The sequence below is a fragment of the Rhinatrema bivittatum genome, chromosome 8 (genome assembly GCF_901001135.1).
Source record: "Rhinatrema bivittatum chromosome 8, aRhiBiv1.1, whole genome shotgun sequence".
NCBI classification, from domain to species: Eukaryota; Metazoa; Chordata; class Amphibia; order Gymnophiona; family Rhinatrematidae; genus Rhinatrema; species Rhinatrema bivittatum.
The window spans coordinates 273,633,167-273,659,417 of NC_042622.1; the positions used below are offsets into that span (position 1 = coordinate 273,633,167).

The 26,251-nt window shown below is 43.8% G+C and overlaps 1 protein-coding gene across 2 annotated transcripts in view; it reads right to left on the reverse strand.

Annotated features, from left to right (window-relative positions):
- The window catches only part of ZNF414 (zinc finger protein 414), a 62,667-nt gene extending 44,734 nt beyond the window's left edge, over positions 1-17,933 (reverse strand). For both annotated transcript variants that reach the window (XM_029610929.1, XM_029610928.1), the window contains exon 1: positions 17,775-17,933. In XM_029610929.1, coding sequence (XP_029466789.1) covers positions 17,775-17,777 — 3 coding nt within the window. In that variant the 5' untranslated portion in view covers positions 17,778-17,933. The remainder of the gene's footprint in view (positions 1-17,774) is intronic.
- Positions 17,934-26,251: the final 8,318 nt, after the last annotated feature.

A 26,251-nucleotide genomic window follows, 5' to 3' on the forward strand; every position in this document is an offset into this window, starting at 1 on the left:
CTCTACATTCTTGTAGTCTAGCACCTTTTCCAGTAAATGTAATTTGCCTTCTTTCTACTGGATGTGTCTGAAGTACTATAATTCAAGAACAGGACAGAAGCCAAGCAAACATCCTGCTCTATGCCCTGCTACACTTGAAAGGTAGGGCATGTTTATTGATAACATTTTCCTCATTGTTTAAAGCTAAGAACAAACTTGTACCCCAAGCTCATGTATGCTGTTTGAAGAAATAATCCTTCCCTACTCCCCAATAAAAAAAAAAAACCCGCACACAAAATAAAATGACACCATAAGATGAACTTAACAAGTTAGCACTGTTCTCAGAATTGGATCATAAACGTCACAGGCTGATAAAACATTAAACTGTGTTTTGTGAAGGTATGGACAGGATTTCCTTGTAGCAGCTTTGCAGAGTTTCTTAAGGTGATACCTTTCCTTAGAAAACACACCTGGTTAGATACAGTGGGGGCATACATGGAAACTAGACCGAGCCTACCCAATGCAGTATCATCCCTTTTTTTCTGCTCTTTCTAGAGCTGTAGCTGGCCTGTGTGCGATATGGCCTTGGCCACGCGAGAAGCGCTGGCCTCCTCTTCCCTTCCCACGTCCTGCCAGTGAACAGGACCGTGGAAAAGCATCAGCCTCCTCCTCCCTGCCACCCTGAAGCCTTGCTCCCCTCACCCCTCACTAAAGAGCGGCACCGTCCATGGTGCACTTGAAGCACCCCCCTGCCCTTCTTCCCCCAGGCAGAAGTAGGAGCAGCACACTTGGAGGCTAGAAGAAAGAGGAGGAATCTGTGGGCAGGGAGAGCTGAAGCAGCCTGTGTGCATATGAGAATGAAAGTGTGTGTATGGTATGAGAGAAAGCGAACATGTGTGCAGATATATATATGATCTAGGCTTTAAATTAAAATATGTGGGTACCTAAAGATATGTGTGTCAAGACTTCAACTGCTGTTAAGTAACAGCTTGCTAAAGGCATTGAAGCCTGCCCCAGATACAGCTCCAGCAGAGAGACAGGTAAAGGCTTCCAACACACTAACAAGACATTGAAAATCCACAGAGGATTATGCTGCATTTAGCAAAATCGATAAAGTAGAACCAACAAGAGATCAATTTCTCTTCACTAAATACAGTCCATGGTATGAATCATTGCAAGAATAGTTATGAAGCATATTTTCCCCTGCAGAAGGCGTTTCCAGGGCAAAACAGAGGCCTTTGTAGGGCCAGAAAGAACCCAGGATAAAGCAGAAGTATAACAGAGACTGCACACAATACTGAATCATCACTGGGACAACTCTCCCGTGAAACAATTCCAAAGTATCCTTTCTGGTGCTTCAGCTTTATCCGCTTTTTAAAGAAGGCGTCATCCATGTGACTCATTTACAATTCTCTAAGTCCAGCTCTATTGCAAGTGATTTTCTGTTTCATCATTATTTATTTATTTAAAATAATTTATATACCGGAGGTTCCTGTATAATATACAACTCACCGGTTCACAAAGAACAGTAACTATCGCTACAAATAGCGGTTTACATAGAACAGAATAAAAGAAGTTTTACATTGAACAAAAACTAAGTAACAAGTTTTTACATTGAAGTCAGCATGTGTAAATTTCTGATTAACAAAGGAAGAAAAAAAAAATAGATCTGAATAACTCGTTGTGGGCTTGAAAAGACTTTTCTTCGTGTTCTTGGCTCTAGGGGAAAGCTTGTTTGAAAAGCCAAGTCTTAAGTTTCCCTTTAAAAGTAGAGTGGCATGGTTCCAAACGAAGGTCTGGAGGGAGCGAGTTCCAAAGTGAAGGGCCCGCTGTGGATAATGCACGTTTCCTCAGAACGGATTTCGCAGGTTGTGTGATTAGTCTGTTCTGATAGGCGCTTCTGGTTGGTTTCACAGATGTGTGTAATTGAATTTGGAATGTTAGGTTGAGAGGTGCGATGTTGTGTAAGGCCTTATGTATCATCATTAAAGACTTGAACTGGATCCTGTATTTAATTGGAAGCCAGTGGAGATGGTGGAGAATTGGGGTGATATGATCTCTCTTTTTGGCATTTGATAGAATTCTTGCAGAGGCGTTCAGGACCATCTGAAGTGGTTTGATGGTGCATGCTGGAAGGCCTAGGAGGAGAGAGTTACAGTAATCCAGCTTTGGGAGTATGATGGCTTGTAAAACCATGCGGAAGTCTCTGTATAGGAGGAGAGGTTTGAGTTTCTTTAATGTTTGAAGTTTAAAGAAACATTCTTTTGTTGTGTTGTTGACGAATTTGTTGAGACTGAGTCTGTTGTCTATGATGACTCCCAGGTCTCTAACTTGTTGCGTGGTGGAGAGCCCTGCGGTGACCGGATGTTGATTAGTGTTAGAATGTGAGGAAGGGGTATAATTTTCAGGAGTTATAATGAGGATTTCAGTTTTGTTTAGAACCAAGTTGAGGCTGGTGAGTTGATTGTTGATAGCTGACAGACATTTATTCCAGTATGATATGGCTTTGTGTATGGAATCTTCTATAGGGATGAGGATTTGAATATCATCCGCGTATAGGTAATGTCTTAGCTTAAGGTTAGTGAGAAGTTGACAAAGTGGGAGTAGATAAATATTGAAAAGAGTCGGTGAGAGGGATGATCCCTGTGGTACCCCCCTTTTGGATTCGATGGTGTGGGACTCTTTGTTATTTATCTTGACCTTGTATGTTCTGTTCTCCAAAAACGATTTGAACCAGTTAAAAGCTACTCCTGCAATGCCGATGTCTATTAGGCGTTGCAGGAGGCATGAGTGGTTAACGGTATCAAACGCTGATGAAAGATCCAGGAGAGCGAGGAGGCAAGGTTGGCCCTTTTCTAGGTTGAAAATGATAGTGATTTTCTGTTTCATCATTAGCACTCTGGACAGATTTTTGCAATGTTTGATGTACATATCTATATACACTACATGTGCATAACACTATAGAGAGTTTACAATTTCCGGACAGTCCTGCAGGCATTAATATTTGCAAGCACAGATTATTGCAATTCACTATTTTTAGGTTTCCCCGCCTCTTCCATTCGACTTCAGGTCCTTCAAAATGCTGCAGCAAGAATTTTAACTGGCAAAAAGAAAACTGACCACATTACTCCAACTTTGCTTGATCTACACTGGTTACCTATTGAATCATGGGTGAAATTTAAAACACTCTGCATTCTGCATAAACTTATTCATGGTGAGCAGGTAGACTGGATAAATACAGCCATTAGATTGCATGTCCCGCAGAGAAATTTGCGTTCTGCAAACAAGGGCTTACTAGCCTTACCCTCTGTTCACTCGGCACATTTGAACCAAGTTAGGGAGAGAGCGTTATCATTGGCAGGACCCAAAATCTGGAACACGCTACCACAATTCTGAAACTTGAGACCAATTTTAGAAAGTTTAAGAGTGATTTAAAAACCTGGCTTTTTAGCGAGGCATACACAGTTTAAGCTCACTGTGCTTCTATTCTATATTTTATGCCTTTTACTATTTTAGTCTGCTTCGATGGTTTCTAATGGATATTTTTGTCTTTTATTCATTTGTATTTTAATGGTACATTGTTAGGCCTTAATTTTATGTTTAATTGTAGTTATTGACAACAGTGTTTTTTTAATGAATTTTTCTTTTTTTATTTACTACAGTGTTTACTTTATGAATTTTTAGGCCTTATTTTTTGTTCATTTTTAGTTATTTTTATCAGTTCTTATTTTATGTGTAAGAGTGTTATGACTGCATTTTATTGCAGTTTTTATATACCGACATTTGTTTAGTAACCTCACATCGGTTCACAATTAACAGAAACACTACAGCTGTGCCAACTAGAACGAACATGTGCAACAGTGCTTTACAATAAACAATAAACTTTACAATAAACTTGTTAACAAACATATGCAATAGTGCTTTACAATAAACTTGTTAAGCGGGGGGAGGGGAGAGAACAGTGGAACAATGAAAGGGAAAAATAAAATAGTGGTACAAAGCAAATTGTTATCTCATTGAATTTATAAGTCTATAAATAAATAGAATTAATTTTATAAAACAATTGGAAAAGAGAAAAGCTGGGTATGAGAGAAAGAAATGGGATAGAAGTCTTATATACAATTGATATACAATCGATATGAATAATTGCCAACAAAAAGCTAGGTGTGGTGAGAAAGAAATAGGGGACGTACATTTAAGTAAATTAGTGGGCAAGGCTGTAGGAGTAAGGGAGAGAGGAGAGCGTAAGGGTTAAGTATAAGCCTGTAGGAAAAGCCATGTTTTCGGTTTTTGCTTAAATTTTATTTCATTTGTGATTGTATTATTCTTAGTTTTTATTGTATTGTGGACCGTTATGATGGCTTGCCTTAGTGACGGTATATAAAACCTGATGAATAAAATAAATAAAAATAAAGTGGTGTGAATGAGGAATGAGTGACCAGGACAGGTAATAAATATATGTAGATTTGTTAGTGTGCCAATTGTATCTTCTGAATAGTTTTGATATTCTTTGCCAAAGCTTGCTACGTTAAGCATCTTTCAAAGCTTTAAGAATATTAGTGGTGTTACTTATATTATACACACACACACACACTATATACAATTGAGCAAGCAACTATGCGACCTTTTATGAAAGGGGTAATTGCCATTAGACCTGTCCTCAAGTTGTTGCCCCATGTCAAATCTATTGGCTTTTGGGGAAATTGCTGGAAATAGCCTACTCGCGGCTTTGATTTTTTTTTTTTTTTTCAGTTAATCGGATCATGGGGATTTAGGCAGCGCCATAGTAAGGAGGCTCTTCTCTGTTCTGTTGTAGATTTTCTGCTCCAGGCATCTGATAGGAGAGCAAACAGTAATTGCTTTCTTTTTGGACATATGTTCAGCTTGACGCCTTTTCTCACAATGAGGTTACAATCTACGGGGACTGGAGGGGCTGTCTTCTTATTTAGAGACAAGTAAACAGCAGCTTTGCTTTGCTGGGAATCCGTCTGATATTCCTTGTGGGGTTCCCCAAGGCTCTGCTGACAGCAGTGTTATTTAATTTTTATTTAAGGCCCCTTTGTTCTGTTTTGGACAAGCCAGCAATTCAATTTAGAGTGTATGCGGATGATCTACAGTTGTTTTTTTGTAGTTAATGGAAAGTAGAGCTGCCCTTAATCACACAGAAGGGAGTGTCCAACTAATTAATGATTGGATGAAAGAAAACCATTTGATCTTGAATATACATAAGACGAAGCAATTTGCTTTTCGCGAGAACCTGATTCCCTGGCTAAACTTAATATAAGTATGTGTTGCATATTGGGAACTACAGTTCCATTTAAAGACTCAGTATGCAATCTTGGTTTTATAATTGATGTCGGGCTCACTTTTAAGGATCATATTCAACACGTCTTAAAATCTGAATATTTCAAACTTTAAGAGTATTGAGACATTTAAAATATGCACTGGATTTTCCAATCATGGTATAAGAATTCTTGCTGTCCATTATTGATTATTGTAATTCTCCGTTTGTGGGACTGCCTATTACTTCCTCAAAAGCAATCAAAGTACTGAAAAATTCTGCAGCCCACCTGGTATCAGGCAGTCAGCGCTGGCAGCATACATTCCTAAGCCTATGAGAGCTGCACTGGTCTTCCTGTAAGACATCGGACTGAATTCAAAATATTAATTTTGGTATAAGAACGTAAGAAATTGCCATGCTGGGTCAGACCAAGGGTCCATCAAGCCCAGCATCCTGTTTCCAACAGAGGCCAAAACCAGGCCACAAGAACCTGGCAATTACCCAAACACTAAGAAGATCCCATGCTCCTGATGCAATTAATAGCAGTGGCTATTCCCTAAGTAAAATTGATTAATAGCCATTAATAGACTTCTCCTCCAAGAACTTATCCAAACCTTTTTTGAACCCAGCTACACTAACTGCACTAACCACATCCTCTGGCAACAAATTCCAGAGCTTTATTGTGCGTTGAGTGAAAAAGAATTTTCTCCGATTAGTCTTAAATGTGCTACTTGCTAACTTCATGGAATGCCCCCTAGTCCTTCTATTATTAGACAGTGAAAATAACAGAGTCACATCTACTCGTTCAAGACCTCTCATGATCTTAAAGACCTCTATCATATCCCCCCTCAGCCGTCTCTTCTCCAAGCTGAACAGCCCTAACCTCTTCAGCTTTTTCTCATAGGGGAGCTGTTCCATCCCCTTTATCATTTTGGTTGCCCTTCTCTGTACCTTCTCCATCGCAACTATATCTTTTTTTGAGATGCGGTGACCAGAATTGTACACAGTATTCAAGGTTTGGTCTCACCATGGAGCGATATAGAGGCATTATGACATTTTCCGTTCTATTAACTATCCCCCGAAAGGGGATGGAATTTGAACTCAGAGGGGCCATTATTTGGTAAGTCTATTGAAGCTATATGCTCCCAATTGCATACTGAGATCTGGTGATTATTTATTATTAATCCCTACAATTAAGACAGCACATCTGCAAGACATTCAAAATCATTTTTAGCAGCAGGGCCTCAATTGTGGAAGTCTGCCCATAGACCTGCATTTCATTAATGACAGTGTATTGAGAAAGCAGTTGAAAACATCTCTTTAGGCAGGCCTTGAATTGTAGGGATAAACATTGCTCAGAGACATGGTGAAAAGAGGATAACCAATGGGACAGTGCTATACCGGGGTACAAATTATATCGCAATGACAGAGAGGAGCACTCGGGACAAGGTGTGGCGCTTTATGTCCGGGATGGCAGAGAGTCCAACAGGATAAACATACTTCATGAGACTAAATACAAAATTGAATCTTTATGGGTAGAAATCCCTTGTGTGTCAGGGAAGACTATAGTGATAGGGGTATACTACCGTCCACCTGGTCAAGATGGTGAGATGGACAGTGAAATGCTAAGAGAAGTTAGGGAAGCTAACCAAATTGGTAGTGCAGTAATAATGGGAGACTTCAATTACCCCAATATAGACTGGGTAAATGTATCATCGAGTCACGCTAGAGAGATAACGTTCCTGGATGGAATAAATGATAACTTTATGGAGCAATTGGTTCAGGAACCGACGAGAGAGGGAGCAATTTTAGATCTAATTCTCAGTGGAGCACAGGACTTGGTGAGAGAGGTAACGGTGGTGGGGCCGCTTGGCAATAGTGATCATAATATGATCAAATTTGATTTAATGACTGGAAAAGGAACAGTGTGCAAATCCAAGGCTCTCCTGCTAAACTTTCAAAAGGGAAACTTTGATAAAATGAGAAAAATTGTTAGAAAAAAACTGAAAGGAGCAGCTATAAAAGTAAAAAATGTCCAAGAGGCGTGGTCATTGTTAAAAAATACCATTCTAGAAGCACAGTCCAGATGTATTCCACACATTAAGAAAGGTGGAAAGAAGGCAAAACGATTACCGGCATGGTTAAAAGGGGAGGTGAAAGAAGCTATTTTAGCCAAAAGATCTTCATTCAAAAATTGGAAGAAGGATCCAACAGAAGAAAATAGGATAAAGCATAAACATTGGCAAGTTAAACGTAAGACATTGATAAGACAGGCTAAGAGAGAATTTGAAAAGAAGTTGGCTGTAGACGCAAAAACTCACAGTAAAACCTTTTTTAAATATATCCAAAGCAGAAAGCCTGTGAGGGAGTCAGTTGGACCGTTAGATGATCGAGGGGTTAAAGGGGCACTTAGAGAAGATAAGGCCATCACGGAAAGATTAAATTATTTCTTTCCTTCGGTGTTTACTGAAGAGGATGTTGGGGAGGTACCCGTAATGGAGAAGGTTTTCATGGGTAATGATTCAGATGGACTGAATCAAATCACGGTGAACCTAGAAGATGTGGTAGGCCTGATTGACAAACTGAAGAGTAGTAAATCACCTGGACCGGATGGTATACACCCCAGAGTTCTGAAGGAACTAAAAAATGAAATTTCAGACCTATTAGTAAAAATTTGTAACTTATCATTAAAATCATCCATTGTACCTGAAGACTGGAGGATAGCAAATGTAACCCCAATATTTAAAAAGGGCTCCAGGGGCGATCCGGGAAACTACAGACCGGTTAGCCTGACTTCAGTGCCAGGAAAAATAGTGGAAAGTGTTCTAAACATCAAAATCACAGAACATATAGAAAGACATGGTTTAATGGAACAAAGTCAGCATGGCTTTATCCAGGGCAAGTCTTGTCTCACATATCTGCTTCACTTTTTTGAAGGGGTTAATAAACATGTGGATAAAGGTGAACCGGTAGATATAGTATGCTTGGATTTTCAGAAGGCGTTTGACAAAGTTCCTCATGAGAGGCTTCTAGGAAAAGTAAAAAGTCATGGGATAGGTGGCGATGTCCTTTCGTGGATTGCAAACTGGCTAAAAGACAGGAAACAGACAGTAGGATTAAATGGGCAATTTTCTCAGTGGAAGGGAGTGGACAGTGGAGTGCCTCAGGGATCTGTATTGGGACCCTTACTGTTCAATATATTTATAAATGATCTGGAAAGAAATATGACGAGTGAGAATCAAATTTGCAGATGACACAAAATTGTTCAGAGTAGTTAAATCACAAGCAGATTGTGATAAATTGCAGGAAGACCTTGTGAGACTGGAAAATTGGGCATCCAAATGGCAAATGAAATTTAATGTGGATAAGTGCAAGGTGATGCATATAGGGAAAAATAACCCATGCTATAATTACACAATGTTGGGTTCCATATTAGGTGCTACAACCCAAGAAAGAGATCTAGGTGTCATAGTGGATAACACATTGAAATCGTCGGTACAGTGTGCTGCGGCAGTCAAAAAAGCAAACAGAATGTTGGGAATTATTAGAAAAGGAATGGTGAATAAAACGGAAAATGTCATAATGCCTCTGTATCGCTCCATGGTGAGACCGCACCTTGAATACTGTGTACAATTCTGGTCGCCGCATCTCAAAAAAGATGTAATTGCGATGGAGAAGGTACAGAGAAGGGCTACCATGAGGAAAGACTAAAGAGGTTAGGACTTTTCAGCTTGGAGAAGAGACGACTGAGGGGGGATATGATAGAGGTGTTTAAAATCATGAGAGGTCTAGAACGGGTAGATGTGAATCGGTTATTTACTCTTTCGGATAGTAGAAAGACTAGGGGGCACTCCATGAAGTTAGCATGGGGCACATTTAAAACTAATCGGAGAAAGTTCTTTTTTACTCAACGCACAATTAAACTCTGGAATTTGTTGCCAGAGAATGTGGTTAGTGCAGTTAGTATAGCTGTGTTTAAAAAAGGATTGGATAAGTTCTTGGAGGAGAAGTCCATTATCTGCTATTAAGTTCACTTAGAGAATAGCCACTGCCATTAGCAATGGTTACATGGAATAGACTCATGATCTTAAAGACCTCTATCATATCCCCCCCCTCAGCCGTCTCTTCTCCAAGCTGAACAGCCCTAATCTCTTCAGCCTATCCTCATAGGGGAGTTGTTCCATTCCCCTTATCATTTTGGTAGCCCTTCTCCATCGCAATTATATCTTTTTTGAGATGCGGCAACCAGAATTGTGCACAGTATTCAAGGTGCAGTCTCACCATGGAGCGATACAGAGGCATTATGACATTTTCCGTTTTATTCACCATTCCCTTTCTAATAATTCCGAATATTGTTTGCTTTTTTGACTGCCGCAGCACACTGTTCCATCCCCTTTATCATTTTGGTTGCCCTTCTCTGTACCTTCTCCATCGCAACTATATCTTTTTTGAGATGCGGCGACCAGAATTGTACAGCAAAGCTTTTGATACTGTCCCGCATATGAGGCTTTGTGAACGAAATGAGATGCTTGGGGGTGAGCGCTAAGGTGGTGGCGTGGATTATGATCTGGTTGTCCAATAGGAGACAGCATGTAATGGAAAATGGAACCTACTCTGAAGAGAGCCATGTTAAGCTGAGTGCCACAGGGATTGGTATTGGGACTGGTTCTGTTTAGTATCTTTGCGAGTGACACTGTGGAAGGGACGGAAGGTAAAGTTTGTCTATTTGCAGACGATATCAAGATCTGCAACAGAGTGGACATGCCTGAAGGAGTAGAGAGAATGAAAACTGATTTACAAAAGCTTGAAGAGTGGTTGAAGATTTGGCAGCTGGGTCTCAATGCTAAGAAGTGCAGAATCATGCATCTAGTATACGGTAATCCAAAAGAGCTGTATGTGATCGGGGGGGGGGGGGGGGGGGGGGGGGGGGAGGAGAAGGCTGATGTGCACGGACAAAGAGCGGGATCTTGGGTGATAGTGTCTGGGGATCTGAAGATGGTGAAGCAATGTGACAAGGCAATAAAGCCAGAAGAATGCTGGGTTGCATAGAGAGGAATAACCAGTAAGAAAAATGAGGGTGGTGATGCCCTTGGACTCACCTGGAGTACTGTGTTCAGTTCTAGAGCCCTCATCTCAAAAGAGATAGGCACAGGATGGAGGCGGTCCAGAGAAGAGTCACGAAAATGGTATACGGTCAGTATCAGAAAACCTATGAAGAGAGACTGAAGGATATGGAAGAGAGGCAGCATGGAGGTGATATATGATGCAGACCTTCAGATAACTGAAAGGTTTTAATGATTTATTTTATTTATTTATTTATTTTAATGATTTTATATACAGACATCCGTTTGCACATCGCATCGGTTTACATATAACTTATAACCAAAGTATAAAATAGGCATGGCCTTTACAATGAACAGTAGGAACAGTCAACAAGAATATATCAATAAACCAAATACTTTAGCTGATAACTTCAACTAGGGGTAGCTTACGTTAGGAGAGGGGGATAAAAATCACTATAGGAAAGGCTATGTACAGGGTTCAAATAATAAGTTCGTTACAATTACTGATTCTGAAATTGGGATTGAAAATTAGGGAAGAAAGGGAGGCCTGACAATTGTGAGGAGGTATTTTTAACAGTAAGTAACAGAAGGGGAAGATTTAGCATGAGAGGATAGCGATGGGTAGGCTTGTAGGAAGAGCCAGGTTTTGAGTTTTTTCTTGAATTTGGGTGTGGAGGTTTCCGTGCGTAGGTTTGGGGGCAAGGAATTCCAGAGGGTGGGGCCGGCAAGTGAAAGGGCTCTGTTTGTGGTAGCGATAAGTCTTATAGATTTTATAGAAGGGGCACAGAGCGTTCCATGGAGAGCGGTGCGAGTTGGTCTTGTAGAGGTGCGAGGAAGGAAGGGGGGGGGGGTTATCCAGTGGTAATGCTCATTAGTAATACTTTTGTGAATAAGGATAAGGATTTTGTAGAGGATACGAGATTGTATAGGAAGCCAGTGGAGATCGATCAGAGTGGGAGTGATGTGGTTCTTCTTGTTGGCATTTGTGAGGATGCGTGCAGTGGCATTTTGAAGAAGTTGTAAAGGTTTGATGTAGGAAGCAGGGAGGCCAAGAAGGAGAGCGTTACAGTAATCTATTTTGGAAAATATGATAGACTGGAGTACAGTACGGAAATCAGAGAAGTAAAGTAGAGGTTTGAGTTTTTTTAAGAGTTTGCAGCTTGAAGTAGCAATTGCTGAGGATAGATTTGATGTAAGGTTTGAAGGATAGGTGATTGTCAAGTATGACACCTAGGTTTCGAGAGTGGGTGGGGAAAGTGGAAGAGGGGAGGGTGGAAGGTATAGGTGGTGATGAGTGTTTGGAGGAGATGAAAAGGAGTTCAGTTTTTTGGGGGTTAAGAGATAAGTGCATATCAGTTAGGAGCTGATTAATGGCAGCAAGACAGGTTTCCCATTTTTGAAGAGCGGTGAGAGAGGAATTTGTGAAGGGGACAAGGATTTGCACATCATCTGCATAGATGAAGTGTGTGAAGCCAAGCTTAGAAAGAAGGTCGGTAAGAGGGAGCATATAAATGTTGAACAGGGGAGGAGAGGGAAGAGCCTTGGGAGACACCACAGTCGAGATTTACAGGGAAGGATTCAATATTGTCAGTGGTGACTTTGTAACAGCGATTTTGGAGGTATGATTTTATCCATGAGAGGGCTGTTCCAGAGATCCCTATATACTGATGAGAATGTTGAACAGGATGCTATGATTGACAGTGTCGAAAGCAGCCAAAATATCCAGCATAGCAATGAGGTAGGAGTTACCGGCATCCATTCCTTTGATTAGAGTATCTGTGAGGGAGAGGAGTAGGGTTTCCGTACTGAGGTGTTTGCGGAAACCATATTGTGTGGGTGAGAGTATATTGTATTGCTCTCTAAGTAGTCTGAGAGACGGGAGTTTACCAGTTTCTCAAGGACTTTGGAGAGGAAAGGGAGATTGGAAATAGGTCTGAGGTTAGATAGGTTGGTAGGGTCAAGAGAGGGTTTTTTTAGGATAGGTTTAACAACAGCTTGTTTTAAAGAGTTGGGGACCAATCCTTGTTCTAAGGATCGGTTCACAATTTTGGAAAGAGGTGTAGCTATGGTTTTAGGGATAGATACCGTGTTTCCCCGAATATGAGACAGCGTCTTACTTTCTTTTTACCCCCAAAAGTCCCACTATGTCTTACTTTCAGGGTATGTCTTATATTGGAAAAAAAACCTGAGTGTTCAAAAAAAAATTATTTTTAAATACCTGTCGGAGGGCCGCGTGGGTCCAGGCTGGCGGCGGGAGCCGGGTGGTCGCGTGTTAAATCTAGGCCGCGGGCGGGTGGGCGCTTGTTCCAGGCGGCGGCGGGTGGACGCGCGTTAGTTCGAGACGGGCGGCGGGCGGTCGCGTGTTAAATCTAGGCCGGGTCGCACAGGCGCGCATTCATTCACTGCCGGTGGGGGCTGCCTCGGCAGCCCCCGCCGGCAGTGAATGAATGCGCGCACAGGCCCACAGCGCCTGTGCGACCCCTGCGATTCAGCGCTGGGGGCTGCGGCAGTGAATGAATTCATTCATCCAGGCGGAGGAGCCGGCTGCTTTCGCCGCTGCCGGCTGCTTTCAGCTGCCGCTGCCGGCTGCTTTCGGCGCTCAAGGCAGTCACATGCCGTGACGTCACAGCATGTGACTGCCTTGAGCGCCGAAAGCAGCCGGCAGCGGCAGCGGCGAAAGCAGCCGGCTCCTCCGCCTGGATGAATGAATTCATTCACTGCCGCAGCCCCCACCGGCAGCCCCCAGCGCCGAATCGCAGGGGTCGCACAGGCGCTGTGGGCCTGTGATCGCATTCATTCACTGCCGGTGGGGGCTGCCGAGGCAGCCCCCACCGGCAGTGAATGAATGCGCGCCTGTGCGACTCGGCCTAGATTTAACACGCGACCGCCCGCCGCCCGTCTCGAACTAACGCGCGTCCACCCGCCGCCGCCTGGAACAAGCGCCCACCCGCCCGCGGCCTAGATTTAACACGCGACCACCCGGCTCCCGCCGCCAGCCACCTGGACCCACGCGGCCCTCCGACAGGTATTTAAAAATAATTTTTTTTTGAAATGACAGGTACGTCTTACTTTCGGGGGATGTGTTACATTAGCCGACCCCCCTAAAATTCCCACTACGTCTTACTATCAGGGGTGTCTTACTATCGGGGAAACACGGTAGTAAGAGTTTCGTGGGAAGGTTTCAAGAGGATGGGATGATGGTCTCATTTTTTTTAGGATGTTCTCTATTTCGAGAGATGAGGAGAGTTCAAAAGATGATAGTGAGGCGGACGTGTGAAAAATGGGGAGTATTATTTTGTTAGTGTTTGGGGAGAACTTGGAGGTGATGTTGGATACTTTATTTTTAAAGAATAGAGCTATTTCATTGCAACATATTTGTGTGGGGGGTTCCTGGGGTAGTGTTAAATTAGGTTTAGTGAGATTGGATATTAAGGTGAACAGGGCCTTAGGATTAAATTGTAAGTGATTAATTTTTTTGGCGTAATATTCTTTTTTCATTTTTTGGATAGCATTTCTATAGGCATGCATGAGTTGGTAGTAGATAGTTTTTGAGGCAGGAGAGGGGTGTTTTCGCCAACGTCTTTCAGCTGATCTAAGGTGGATTTTTTGGTTCTTGAGTTCGTGGGTGAACCACGGTTTTTTGTTTGTGTGGGTAGGAGTGGTAGTTTTTTGTGAGATGGGGCAGTGTTTGTCTGCAATATTGAGGGTGATATCAGTCCAGGAGGAGACTGCGTTGTCAGCTGATGTTAAGTCAAGACGATTGGGGATGTCAGAGCAAGCTGGGTGAGAGTGTCTGGGTCACAAGTCTTACGGAACTGGAAGGTTTTAGGATGGGAGAAGGTAGAGGGGGGTTGCAGTTGAAGTGCAAGTGTGGTTTTTATAATGGAGTGGTCAGACCAGGGGACAGGCAGGCATGAGGGGGGGTGAATGGTGTTGATGGAGGGGTTGGTGAATATCAGGTCTAGGGTGTGTCCGGTCTTGTGGGTTGGAGAATGTATGATTTGAGTGAAGCCCATAGCTTCTAAGGATGAGATTAACACTTCGCATGGTGGGGATTGTGGTATAGAATCAATATGGAGGTTGAAATCGCCAAGGAGGATAGTGGGAATGTCAGGAGAGAGTGAGTCGGCGAGGAATTCGATAAGAGGAGAGGAATCTTTCTCTAGCAGACCCGGAGGGGTGTAAATCAGGCAGATTTGTAGAGAGTTTGATTTGAAGAAGCCTACCTCGTATTGGTTGGGAATATTGCATATTTGCGGTGTGAGTTTAAGTTATTTCTTGGCAATTAGGAGTAATCCTCCTCCTCTTTTCTTTTTGCGAGGAATAGAAAAAATATCATGGGTATCAACGGGGAGATGGTTGATAAGGGGAGTATCAGAGTCCTTAAACCATGTTTCGGTTATGGCAGATTTCCGACTTGGAGTCAGTTAGGAGATCATGGAGTAGGTGAGTTGTTTTTTTTTGCAGGGATTGAGCGCTGATGAGGATGAGTGATATAAGGGATAGGCTAAGGAGTTGCGTGGAGGGGGATATGGGAATAGTGGTAAGACGCCTTTTTGGAGGGGTGGGGGGGAAGGCGAGGTGGAGAGAAGGTTTGGAGGGGTATCTATTCTGATAAGGGAAGGAACAATAACATGTGTGCGGTGGCATAGTTGAAGGACGGGCAGCCAGAAAGTCACTGGGGGAGACTGAAGAAAAGGCAAAAAGGGTAAATACAGCGTATATCGATTATGTTACAAGATAATGTTCGCAAAAGGGGGGCTCACGAAGGGGCGTACAAAGGGGCAGGCCCCTTTGTTGCGTGGCGCCGGAAGAGAGTGCTGTGGTTTAAAACCCCCGCTCACCTCTGGCATGTGACATATGTGCCGGGGAGCTTTCCGATAGGCTGTAGCAGCGGGGAGGAGGAGAGTCTGGATGCCTCGTGGCCGGTGCTTGGGCCGTCTGGGGTAAGTGTGTGCGAATCGCGAGGCGATGTATAAACATCAAACCTGTTTCCATAGGAAAGAATTCAGTAGAACTAAGGGTCACGTAATGAAACTCCATAGAGGAGTTCTCAGAACCAATGTCAGAAAACATTTCTTCATGGAGAGGGTGGTGGATGCCTGGAACACATTTCCGGAGAAGGTGAAAACCCAAACAGTGAAAGAATTCAAAGGTGCATGGGATAAATACTGTGGATCCCTAAAGGCTAAAGGATGGAAATGAAGAGTGCAAGGGGGTAACTTGCTGGTGTGGCGGTTACTGCCCTTAACCAATAAGTCTTGATACTGTTGATGCAACTCCATCATAGCTCTTTGCTTCAAAAGCAGGGGTAAAGGGGAATTTGATTTGTAGAGCAAACAATCAGGCCGATACAGTACAGTGCGCTCCGGTGGAGCACACTGTTAACCCGCGATTGGACGCGCGTTTTCGACACGCTAGCTCTACCCCTTATTCAGTAAGGGGTCGAAAACGCACGTCCAACCCCCCCCCCCCCCCCCCCGAACCTAATAGCGCCCGCAACATGCAAATGCATGCTGATGGCCCTATTAGTCATTACCGTGCAATTCAGTAAGTAAAATGTGCAGCCAAGCCGCACACTTTACTTTCAGAAATTAGCGCCTACCCAAAGATAGGCGCTAATTTCTCCGGGCACCAGGAAAGTGCACAGAAAAGCAGTAAAAACTGCTTTTCTGTGCACCCTCCGACTTAATATCATGGCGATATTAAGTTGGAGGTCCCGAAAGTTACAAAAAGTTAAAAAAAAAAAATTTTGAAGTCGGCCCGCGGCTCGAAAACTGGACGCTCAATTTTGCCGGCATCCGGTTTCCGAACCCGTGGCTGTCAGCGGGCTCGAGAACCGACACCGGCAAAATTGAGCGTCAGCTGTCCAACCCGCTGACAGCCACCGCTCCTGTCCAAAAAGAGGCACTAGGGATGCGCTAGTGTCCCTAGCGCCTCTTTTTACCTCTTTTTTTTTACCACCGGGACTAATTTGAATACTGAATCGCACGCTCAGGAGAGTGGCCTGTACGTGCGCTGGGAGAGCAGGCGACTTTACTGTATCGGCCCGAATGAGGGCCCGAACCTTTATGGCCTGAAAAACTGATAAGCATGGGTGTAATGGCGAATTGGATTCAAACAGTAACCAACGAGGGCCCTGACTTTACGCTCTGGGAAACTGATTGCTAGGCAGACTGGATGGCCCATTTGGTCCTCTTCTACCATCATTTCTCTGTTTCTATGATCATGTTAGGATCACTATTGCCAAGTGGACACACCACTGTCAGCAAATCCTGCGTTCCACTAAGAATTAAATCTAAAAAAAAATCTCCCTCTCATTGCTTAATTATATATAAATACACAATTGGTTCAAGAAGCAACAAGAAAGGGAGCTTGGCAATAGTGATCAACTGAAGGGGGACAATATGCAAATCTACAGCTCTAAACTTTCAAAAGGGAAACTTTGATAAAACGAGGAAGGTAGGAAAAAAACTGAAAGGTGCAGCTGCAAAGGGTAAGAGTATACAACAGGCGTGGACAGCTAGAAATACCTTCTTAGAAGCACATTCCAGATATATTACACCCATTAAGAAAGGCAGAAAGCCAACGACTGTAGATACGTACACAGATAAATACATGCATACATAAAGGTTTTGTACATTGAACAATGTATGGAATATTTTGCTAAAGTTACTATAATTCACAGCAATTTAAGTTTCCCTGTAAGATGTCAGTGTAAGCCTGTAAATAGCTTTCGGTAACTTCTATAAAACGTAATAAGATTACATAAATCCCTAATCAAATTAATTTAGCAAACCCCCATTTCATGGGAAGAGGGGGAGGGAGGCAGAGGAGTGCAAAATCAGGAAATATCCTTTTAAAAAACATCACCCATGACAACTATAACTACATAACCTCCCTCTCTCTCTATATATATATATCAATATGCACACACGCAAATTGCAGAACTGCAGATATACAAGTGAGGAAGATATTTCAAGGCATGGAGAGAACCTGAGCCTCCAATACAACTACTGAAGAATTCATTGGCGCCGGCCTCTCTTTAGGGCCACTTAGCATTTTTAACAACAACAAAAAAAACAAACAATGGCAAAGGGGGAGCCAACTCTCTCCCCCAGCCCAGAGCCCCCGTTCTCCGTCCTGGCCTCCCCACCTCCCCCGAGCTGGAGCCCTTCAGTCCCCTCCTTCTCCGCCCAAACTCTTCTTTCCCGTCCGGAAGCAGCACAATTACCCCAGGATTTCCCCCAAATCACTTCCACCGTTCCCGGGTTCCTCGCCACCCCCCCCAGGTTTCCCTAGGCCTCCATTCAGAGTCCCCTGCCCTCCTTCCCCCAGGTCTCTCTAAGCCCAGACCCCCCCCCCCCGCATCCCGCTCGGGCCACGCGCCGACACTTCCCGTCCCGTCCCGTCCCCCCGGTAGGGAAGGAGCCGGGACGCGGCGGACCTACCATGACACGGGGCAGCTCGGGCGCCGGCCTTTGTTCCACAGCAGCTGTGGGCGCGGGGGCGGAGGGAGGGAGGGAGGGAGGAAGTTACGCGGCGGCCATTTTGCAGCGCCGCTCTCGCGAGATCCCGCGCCCGAGGTACAACAAAAGGGGCGCGACTCTTGGAACCGGAAGCGCGCGGGGCGCCGAGGGTCTGGCCCTCCCCGCTCGCGAGAGAAAAAGGGGGCGTGGCTCTTGTAAAGCGGAAGTGGGCGGGTGGTAGGTTTCCCTTGCTCTCTCGCTGCCTCTTCCTGACTATAACCTTTACGACTTGTATTATAAAATAGTAATTATATAAAAATACCCACAAGCAGTGTTAATTTTGTTTTATACAAATATCCATAAAACATGCCACTTTTAATGTATTCTGTACCAATCAAGGTATTTCGCGGGAAATGGAAGTCGAAAGGAAGGAGCATTTGTGAACGAAAGGGTCGGGGTCCAAAGTGGAAGAGGGGTTGTTTACGATCAGAGGGGATTTAAATAAAAATAATTTTGTTGTAGTGGCCCTAAACTTCCTTTACCCCCCCCCCCCCCCCTCAGTCAGGCCGATGCAATATCGGGGTGCACGTTAAAAAGGTGCTCATGATTGAGTGCCCACTCTTAAGCACCGATCCACCTGTCCTGGGCACCCAATTTAATATTTAATTGGACTGTCACAGTAGAAAGGAGGCACTAGGGAAAAATTTGCATCCTTAGCACCTCCTTGGCATCGGGCACCCAGGAGAGATGGCTGTTAGGGGGTGTAAGAAGTGGTATTGCACCTTCTCAGAAAATTATATAGTGAGCACAAAGAGTTGGTGAGACAATTTATTTCTTTATTTAACAAACTTGCACGTATGGGTGTCCATACAGAAGAAGTAGGCACACCCACAAAGCAAAAACAACTTACTATTGTACATTCGTTTATCATTATCATTTAGTCCCAATTCAAAATATGCTAGAAGAAACCTACAAGAAAATAACCTCTTATTTCTCAAAAATCAAGCAATGTCTCTCCAACTTAAAACTCATAATCAACATCGATAAAACCGAATTAATCATCCTTGACAAAAAAAATCAACGATTCACCCAATCACTCAAAACAGAAAACCCAGAAACAATAATCTCTCCTGTTGACCATACCAGAAACCTTGGAATTACAATTGACAAAGAATTATCCTACAAAACCCATATAACAAATATAATCAAAGAAGGTTATCACAAATTATTGACACTTAAGACGCCTCAAACCCTTCCTCACTCAAAATGACTTTAGAACAGTTCTGCAACTACTTCTATTTACAAACTTGGACTACTGCAACGCCCTACTCCTCGGCCTCCCTTTTACCACCATACGTCCATTACAAATACTCCAGAACGCAGCCGCCAGGATTCTTTCAGGAACCAAGAAACAAGAACACATTACACCTACTCTCATATCCTTGTACTGGCTCCCTATTAAATACAGAATAGAATACAAAGTTTTATCAATCTTCCACAAATTAATCACAGGACAACAAAACCATTGGCTAACAGAACACATTGAACTGCATGCTCCTAAAAGGAACCTTCGCTCAATGAATAAAGGCCTCAAACTTCCTCATGCAAAAATCACGCATCTAATATCAACCCAAGAGAGAGCTATATCCATCGCCAGCCCATCTCTATGGAACTCCTTACCCCTAAATCTAAGAACTCAATTTGACACCAAAACTTTAAAAAAAAGACTTAAAACATGGCTTTTTACCATAGCTTTCTCAGATGATCTCAACTACCACATCAACAAACTCCCAACCAGACAACTACAAAGAAAACAGAGACACCACCCTATCAACTTAGGATGTACCAATAAAACCACGAACTCTACAACAGACATCAAAGAACTTTTTTTTCCCTTATAATCTAACCCTTCCATTACCTCCCCAAATCTACCCAACTTTACCTTTAAATTGTATTTGCTAAATCTCTAATGTCACTCTCCTAATGTAAACCGTTATGATGGCAAAACCGAATATACGGTATACAAAATATGTTAAAATAAATAAATAAATAAAATACATTTTACTCCTCCCCATCTCAAGATACTCAACCTGTTTGATGCCTTCATTTCAGTGTTATCTCTGCTTCAGGCATCTCTCATGTGTTTCAGATTTCCCATCTCCTTTCATTCTGCTTAACCAACATATTCTAATGCCAAGTTTCAACTTTCAATTTTAACCTAAAAATTGGATGTCCTTCATCCTGTCTGCCTACATGCTGTTCCTAAATGGCAATTTTTCTTGTTAGTTTGTACAGCTATGAGAAAGTCTTTGTTAGAATCAGGTGCAGGGAGGGATGTGGGAGGAGATACAGCCTTACGCATTCCTTTCCTTGTCTGTAACTATATGTGCCAGCCTAAGCATAATATATTGTGCTGTGTAGTTAGTGTTTCTCAGCAAGAAGGGGGGAAGGAGGAAAAGGGGGACTGGCTGGGTTTTGCAACTCGGCCTTCTACAGCTAGAGATTTCTTTACCAGAAATTAGAATATAAGAAACTAAAGAAATACAATTTTATTTCTATATTGTATTACCATCTGTAATAGCAACATTAGTGAGCCCTAGCTCACAGTGGGTTAGGAAAATGGACGCTCAATTTTAAGAGCGTCATTTTCCTAGTTAGGAAAATGGACATTCATTAAATGAGCATCTATTTTCCTAACCTGACCACTGGCAACACTTTTTTAATGTTCTTTTTTAGGTTCCTCCGATTAAATATCACCACACTATTAAGTCGGCGGAACTACAGAAAAGCAGTATTTTCTGCTTTTCTGTAAACGTTTGGAGCTCCTCAAGAATTAACACATGCTCTGAGGTAGGCATTAATATTTTAGAGTAAACATAGAAATGACGGCAGAAAAAAAGAACTAACGGTCCATCCAGTCTGCCCAGCAAGCACATGGCAGCATGTGCCGTGCCATGCTGTACAGGTCACACCTAGGGTGACCAACTACCCGGTTTTGGACCGGACAGCCCGGTATTACAGCCAGTTGTACAGTGTCTGGTTACAAGGGTAACCAGACACTGAAAAACCTGGTCAGGCAAGGCCAAGAGCCAATCAGTGGTAGCAGCCTGGCAACGCTCCAATCACCTGCCTGTTTTCAGGGCTCGGTTTGACTTCCCTCTTCCTCTGCCTCTCCCACAGTTGTGCTGCACTCCTAGAGTCCTCCTAGAGTCACAGAGGAAGAGGAAAGTCGAACCCGAGTCCCAAAGACAGGCAGGCAGTATCTGCCTAATAAAAAAACCAATGCTCGATTTGAAAGGGGAAAATGAGGTGGGGGGGGGGGGGGCTGTGGCCGGCTCCCCCCCCGCCCCCCAAATGTTTGGTCCTCCTCCATGGAAAAGCTGGCAACCTAGTCATCCCCATACTTAATTTCTCAGACTGTAAAAGTCGGCCCTTGTTTATTGCTGTCTGAGTCCAATTCCCCATTACCTCTTGCTGTTGATGCAGAGAGCAATGTTGGAGTTGCATCACAAGTATCAGGCTTATTGGTTAAGGGCAGTAACTGCTGCATCAGCAAGTTACCCCCATGCTTATTTGTTTTCCCAATTCTCCTTTTCCTCTTTTCCCCCTGCCATTGAAGCGGTGAGCAATGATGGAGCTGCATCAACAATATGAAGGATTATTGGTTAAGGGTAGAAACTGCCGCACCAGCAAGTTACCCCCATGCGCTCATTTCCATTCTTTAGCCTTTAGGGATCCACAGTGTTTATCCCATTCCCCTTTGAATTTTTTCACTGTTTTCATCTTCACCACCTCCTCTGGGAGTGCATTTCAGGCATCCACCACTGTCTCCGTGAAAAAATATTTCCTGACGGTCCTGAATCATCCTCCCTGGAGTTTAATTATGTGACCCCTAGTTCCACTGATTTCTTTCCAACGGAAAAGGTTTGTCGATTGTGCATCATTAAAACCTTTCAGGTATCTGAAGGTCTGTATCAAATTTCCCCTGCACCTCCTCTCCTCCAGGGTATACATATTTTGGTCCTTCAACCTCTCCTCATAAATCATTGATGGAGACCACCCATCATTTTGGTTGCCCTTCTCTGAACCACCTCCATCCTGTCTCTGTCCCTTCGGAGATACGGTCTCCAGAACTGTACACAGTACTCCAAGTGAGCCCTCACCAAGGACCTGTACAAGGGGATTATCACCTCTTTTTTCTTACCGATATTCCTCTCTCTATGCAGCCCAGCATTCTTCTAACTTTAGTTATTGCCTTGTCACATTGCTTTGCTGTCTTCAGATCACCAGACACTATCACCCCAGGTCCCTCTCTTGCTCCGCGCACAACAGCCTTTCACCCCCCCCCCCCCCCCCCCCCCCCCCCCCCCCCCCCCCACATCACATACAGCTCTTTTGGATTACCGCACCTCAGATGCATGACTCTTTCACTTCTTGGCATTGAATCCCTGCTGACATATCTTCGACTACTGTTCAAGCTTCCTTAAATCACATCTTATTTTCTCTAATCCTTCCTATGTGTCCACTGTGTTGCAGATCTTAGTATCATATGGAAATAGACAAGCTTTACCTTCCATCCCTTCCTCAATATCACTCACAAAGATATTGAGCAGAACCGGTCCCAACACCGATCCTTGTGGAACTCTGCTTACACTGTCTTCAGAGTAAGTTCCATTTACCATTACACACTGGCTTCTATCCATCAACCACTTTGTAATCCATATTACCACTTTGGCGGTCACTCCCAAGCTTCTCTTTTTATTCACAAGCCTCTTATGCAGAACCATATTAAAAGCTTTGCTGAAATGCAAGAATATCACATTGAGCGCTCTTCCTCAATCCAATTCTTTAGTCACCCAATCAAAAAAATCAATCAGATTTGTTTGACAGGACCTTCCCCTGGTGAATCCATGCGGCCTTGTGTCCAGCAATCCTCCTGACTGTAGATAGTTCACTATCCTTTCCTTTAGGAGAGTCTCCATTAATTTTCCCATCACCAAGGTGAGGCTATCCGACCTGTAGTTTCCAGCCTCCTCTCTGCTACCACTGCTGTGAAGCAGGACCACCATCACTCTTCTCCAATCACTGACTCCTTCTGATGATGACTTCCTGCTTCAGCCCTATAAAAGGGATTCCTCTTCAGTCTCTCATTGCCTTCGGATTGAGTCTCACAGTTGTCTGTGCTCCTTCATCGGTCCAGGTCCTCCGTGGTCTCCTTTTGCTTTGATGGCTTCGTCTCCATGTCTTTCATCCAGGTCTTCAGTTGTCTCCATGTTCCAGATGTTTGTCGTCCAGGTCTTCAGTTGTCTTCATGTTCCAGATGTCCTTCGTCCAGGTCTTCAGTCATCTCCATGTTCCAGAAGTCCAAGTTCCTGACGTCCTCTGTCCCTGTTGTCCAGATGTCTTCGTGTCTCTGGTGCCTGATGTCCTGCTCTTCTGTTATCCCGATGTTCCTGATGTCTTTGCCTTCGTCTCCGCCTCCATACCTTGGTTCCTCGTTGTCCACTTTCCTGGCATACCACTGTCGTGGTCCGTGACCAGTCCCATGAGTGGACTGTGTACTGCGCTTCACGGTACAAGGCCACCCTCATCTCCGCAGCGCAACCCTCTGGAAGACCTCCTGCTTCAGTCCGTTGTTTTTAATCCTTGAGAATCGAATCCTGCTTCAGAGTTGTCCCGGTCTTCAGAGCCTATTGCAACCTGTGAGATGTCCATGTCAAATCTCTGTTTGAACTTGCCCTGAGTCTGGCGTGGTCCGCGACCAGTCCTGCGGGGGGCTGTGTAGGGCGTGCCCCAGTTCAGGTCTCTGCAGTTGCTTAGTCATGTTCTGATATCAGCTTCCACTATTCCTCCTGGAGTTCTGCCTTGAGCCCAGCGTGGTCCGTGACCAGTCCCACAGGTGAACTGTGTAGGGCGTGCTGCGTCGCAGACTTGCCCGAGCTCTTGATCCTGCTTCAGCCCTCATCTATGGTATCTTGCTTCAGCTCTCATCTACGATGTCTCGCTTCAGTCCTCGTCCATGATGTCTTCGCTCCAGTCGTCATCAGTGGTGTCTTGCTTCAGTCCTCATCTATGATGTCTTCCCTCCAGCCTTCGTCTACAGTGTTTTCACCTCAGTCCTTGTTTACAGTGTCTTCGCTTCAGTCCTAGTCCAAAGTCTTCTGTGTTTCCAAGGACTCCGTCTGCCCTCGTCCTCTGTCCGGCCTGTCGCCCATTGCCGTTCCCAGCGGCAGGTCCGAAAGGGCTTGGAACGGTCGGAGGACTGTTCATCAATCAACATTGCGTTGTTGGTTATCCTGGGGCTTGCAGGTCCGGTTGAGGGTCAGAGCTTATACTCTAGTCCTTGCTTCAGCCTTGTCCTGCTTTCGCTACCCATGCTCGTACCAGCTCACCTCCCGCGGTATGGCTTGGGGCTCCTCCCTGGGTTATGCCGTGGTCCAAGGGCTCACATCTCCAGCTTTAGAGACGATTGCGCCTCCGTGCCTCAGAGTGTAACAGCTGCCGGAGGTCATACTCCTAACAGGACCTGTAGGCCACCATGCCCGCAGGTCATAACGGGATCCGAAGACCCCAAGCCCTCGGTCCCTACAGCTGCTGGAGGTCGCGCTCGTAACATGAAGAGGCGGTCTTGGAAATTAAACGTAAATTTCCTTTTAAAATTCAAAAAACAGAAGTAAAATATTTGGGGGTTAAAATAGGCACACATTTGGACAAACTTTGTGATACGAATTATTTATTTATTTAAAACATTTTATATACCGGCATTAGTTTTGAACATCATGTCGGTTTACAGTAAACAGCTTAAGTTTGGAAAGTTACATTTTAACAGGGATTATGTGGGACTTTGGCAAAAAATCTCTGAGGATCTTCTTAAGTGGGAGCTGTTTGATTTGTCTTGGCTTGGCAGAATAGCGGCCATAAAGGTGAATGCTCTTCCAAAGCTCACATCTTTTTCAGTCTGTACCTATCAAAATTCATGATACCCAGCTATCTCTTTGACAGAATACATTTCTTTATTTTATTTGGAGAAAACATCCCGCTAGAGTAAGATGTTGGGTACTTTATTTGCCTAAAGACATGGGAGGACTGGGAGTACCTTGCGTGTCATGGTACTGTGCGGCAGCACAACTGAAATTCATTTTGGATTGGCACAGTGGGAGTAAAGGAAAGAGTTGGTTTGTCTTGGAAACATCCCTTTTGAATAATATCTCTTCAGACACTCTAGTATGGTTACCCAGTAAAGTCAGGTGTGTCCAGCAATGTATTCCTCTGCCGGTCACCTTAACTTTGAAAATATGGGATAAATGGAAATCGGAACTGGTAGGGGTCAGATGTTATTTCTACAGATCTCCTCTTTATGAATAGAGAGTTTCTTCCAGGCTGCTCTGGTAAACTGGAGAGAAGATGGAGAGCTAAAAGGTGTAGTAGGTTGGAATATCTTTGGAGCGAGATTCATACTAGAAGTTTTCATGGATTTACAGGACAGTTAGACTGTTCAGATTCATATTTTTACTTGCAAGTTGCTCGTTTCTTATCTCAAAAGGTAGTCCTGGGGTGCCTGAGGCAGGGGAAGTCCCTATTCGAAATGTTATGTAATAAAGCATTTTCTATTACTAAAGGGATATCTAGAATATATCGTATTTTCAATAAAGATCCAGCTCACCCTCCACACACATACAGAGGTGGGAGAAAGAGTTAGGTTGCTAATTGGAGGACAAGCATTGGGACCTTTCCTTTACCCTTGGCTCAAAGATGTTCCATTTCAGCCTCTATAGTGGAAAACAGTTATAAAATGTTGTACCTTGCCCCAGTTCGATTACATATATTATACCCCTCGTAGGATGAAGGTTGCTGGAGAAAATGTGGTCAGCGAGGCACGTTTTTGCATATTTGGTGGGACTGTCCAATCATTTCAGGATTTGGGGATGGGGTGATAGAATTGATAAGAGAGAGATAATAGGGGTGACCATAAGCAAGTATCCTTGTTTTTGCCTTTTAAATACAAAGGTTGATGACCAAGAGACAGGGGAGAATACCTTACTTCTACAAATAATATTGGCAGCCCGGGGCGAGAAAGCTTGTGGCTGGAAAATCCCTTCCGCCCTGTCCATTAAAACAATTATCCAAAGATTAGCCCAAATCTACCACCTGAATAGGCTTACCGCCATTAAGCAGAAACAACTTCCTAATTTCGAGAAGCTGTGGAACCCACGTACGATATGGCGTCAGATGGATGCTACTGCTGGCTTATAGCCTCCAGAGGTGGTGAGATTCACGTAATATTAGGTCTATGGGATCCTTATGCAGATTTTATTTCATTAGGAAGGGGTGGAGGGAAGGGTACTCTTTGGAAACATTTAACGACAAACACGTTACACAACAGCGAACAATAGATGTTTGTATAATTTATTTTATTTTTTTTAATCTAGCACAGTTACTGTTGCTATATACTTGTATGC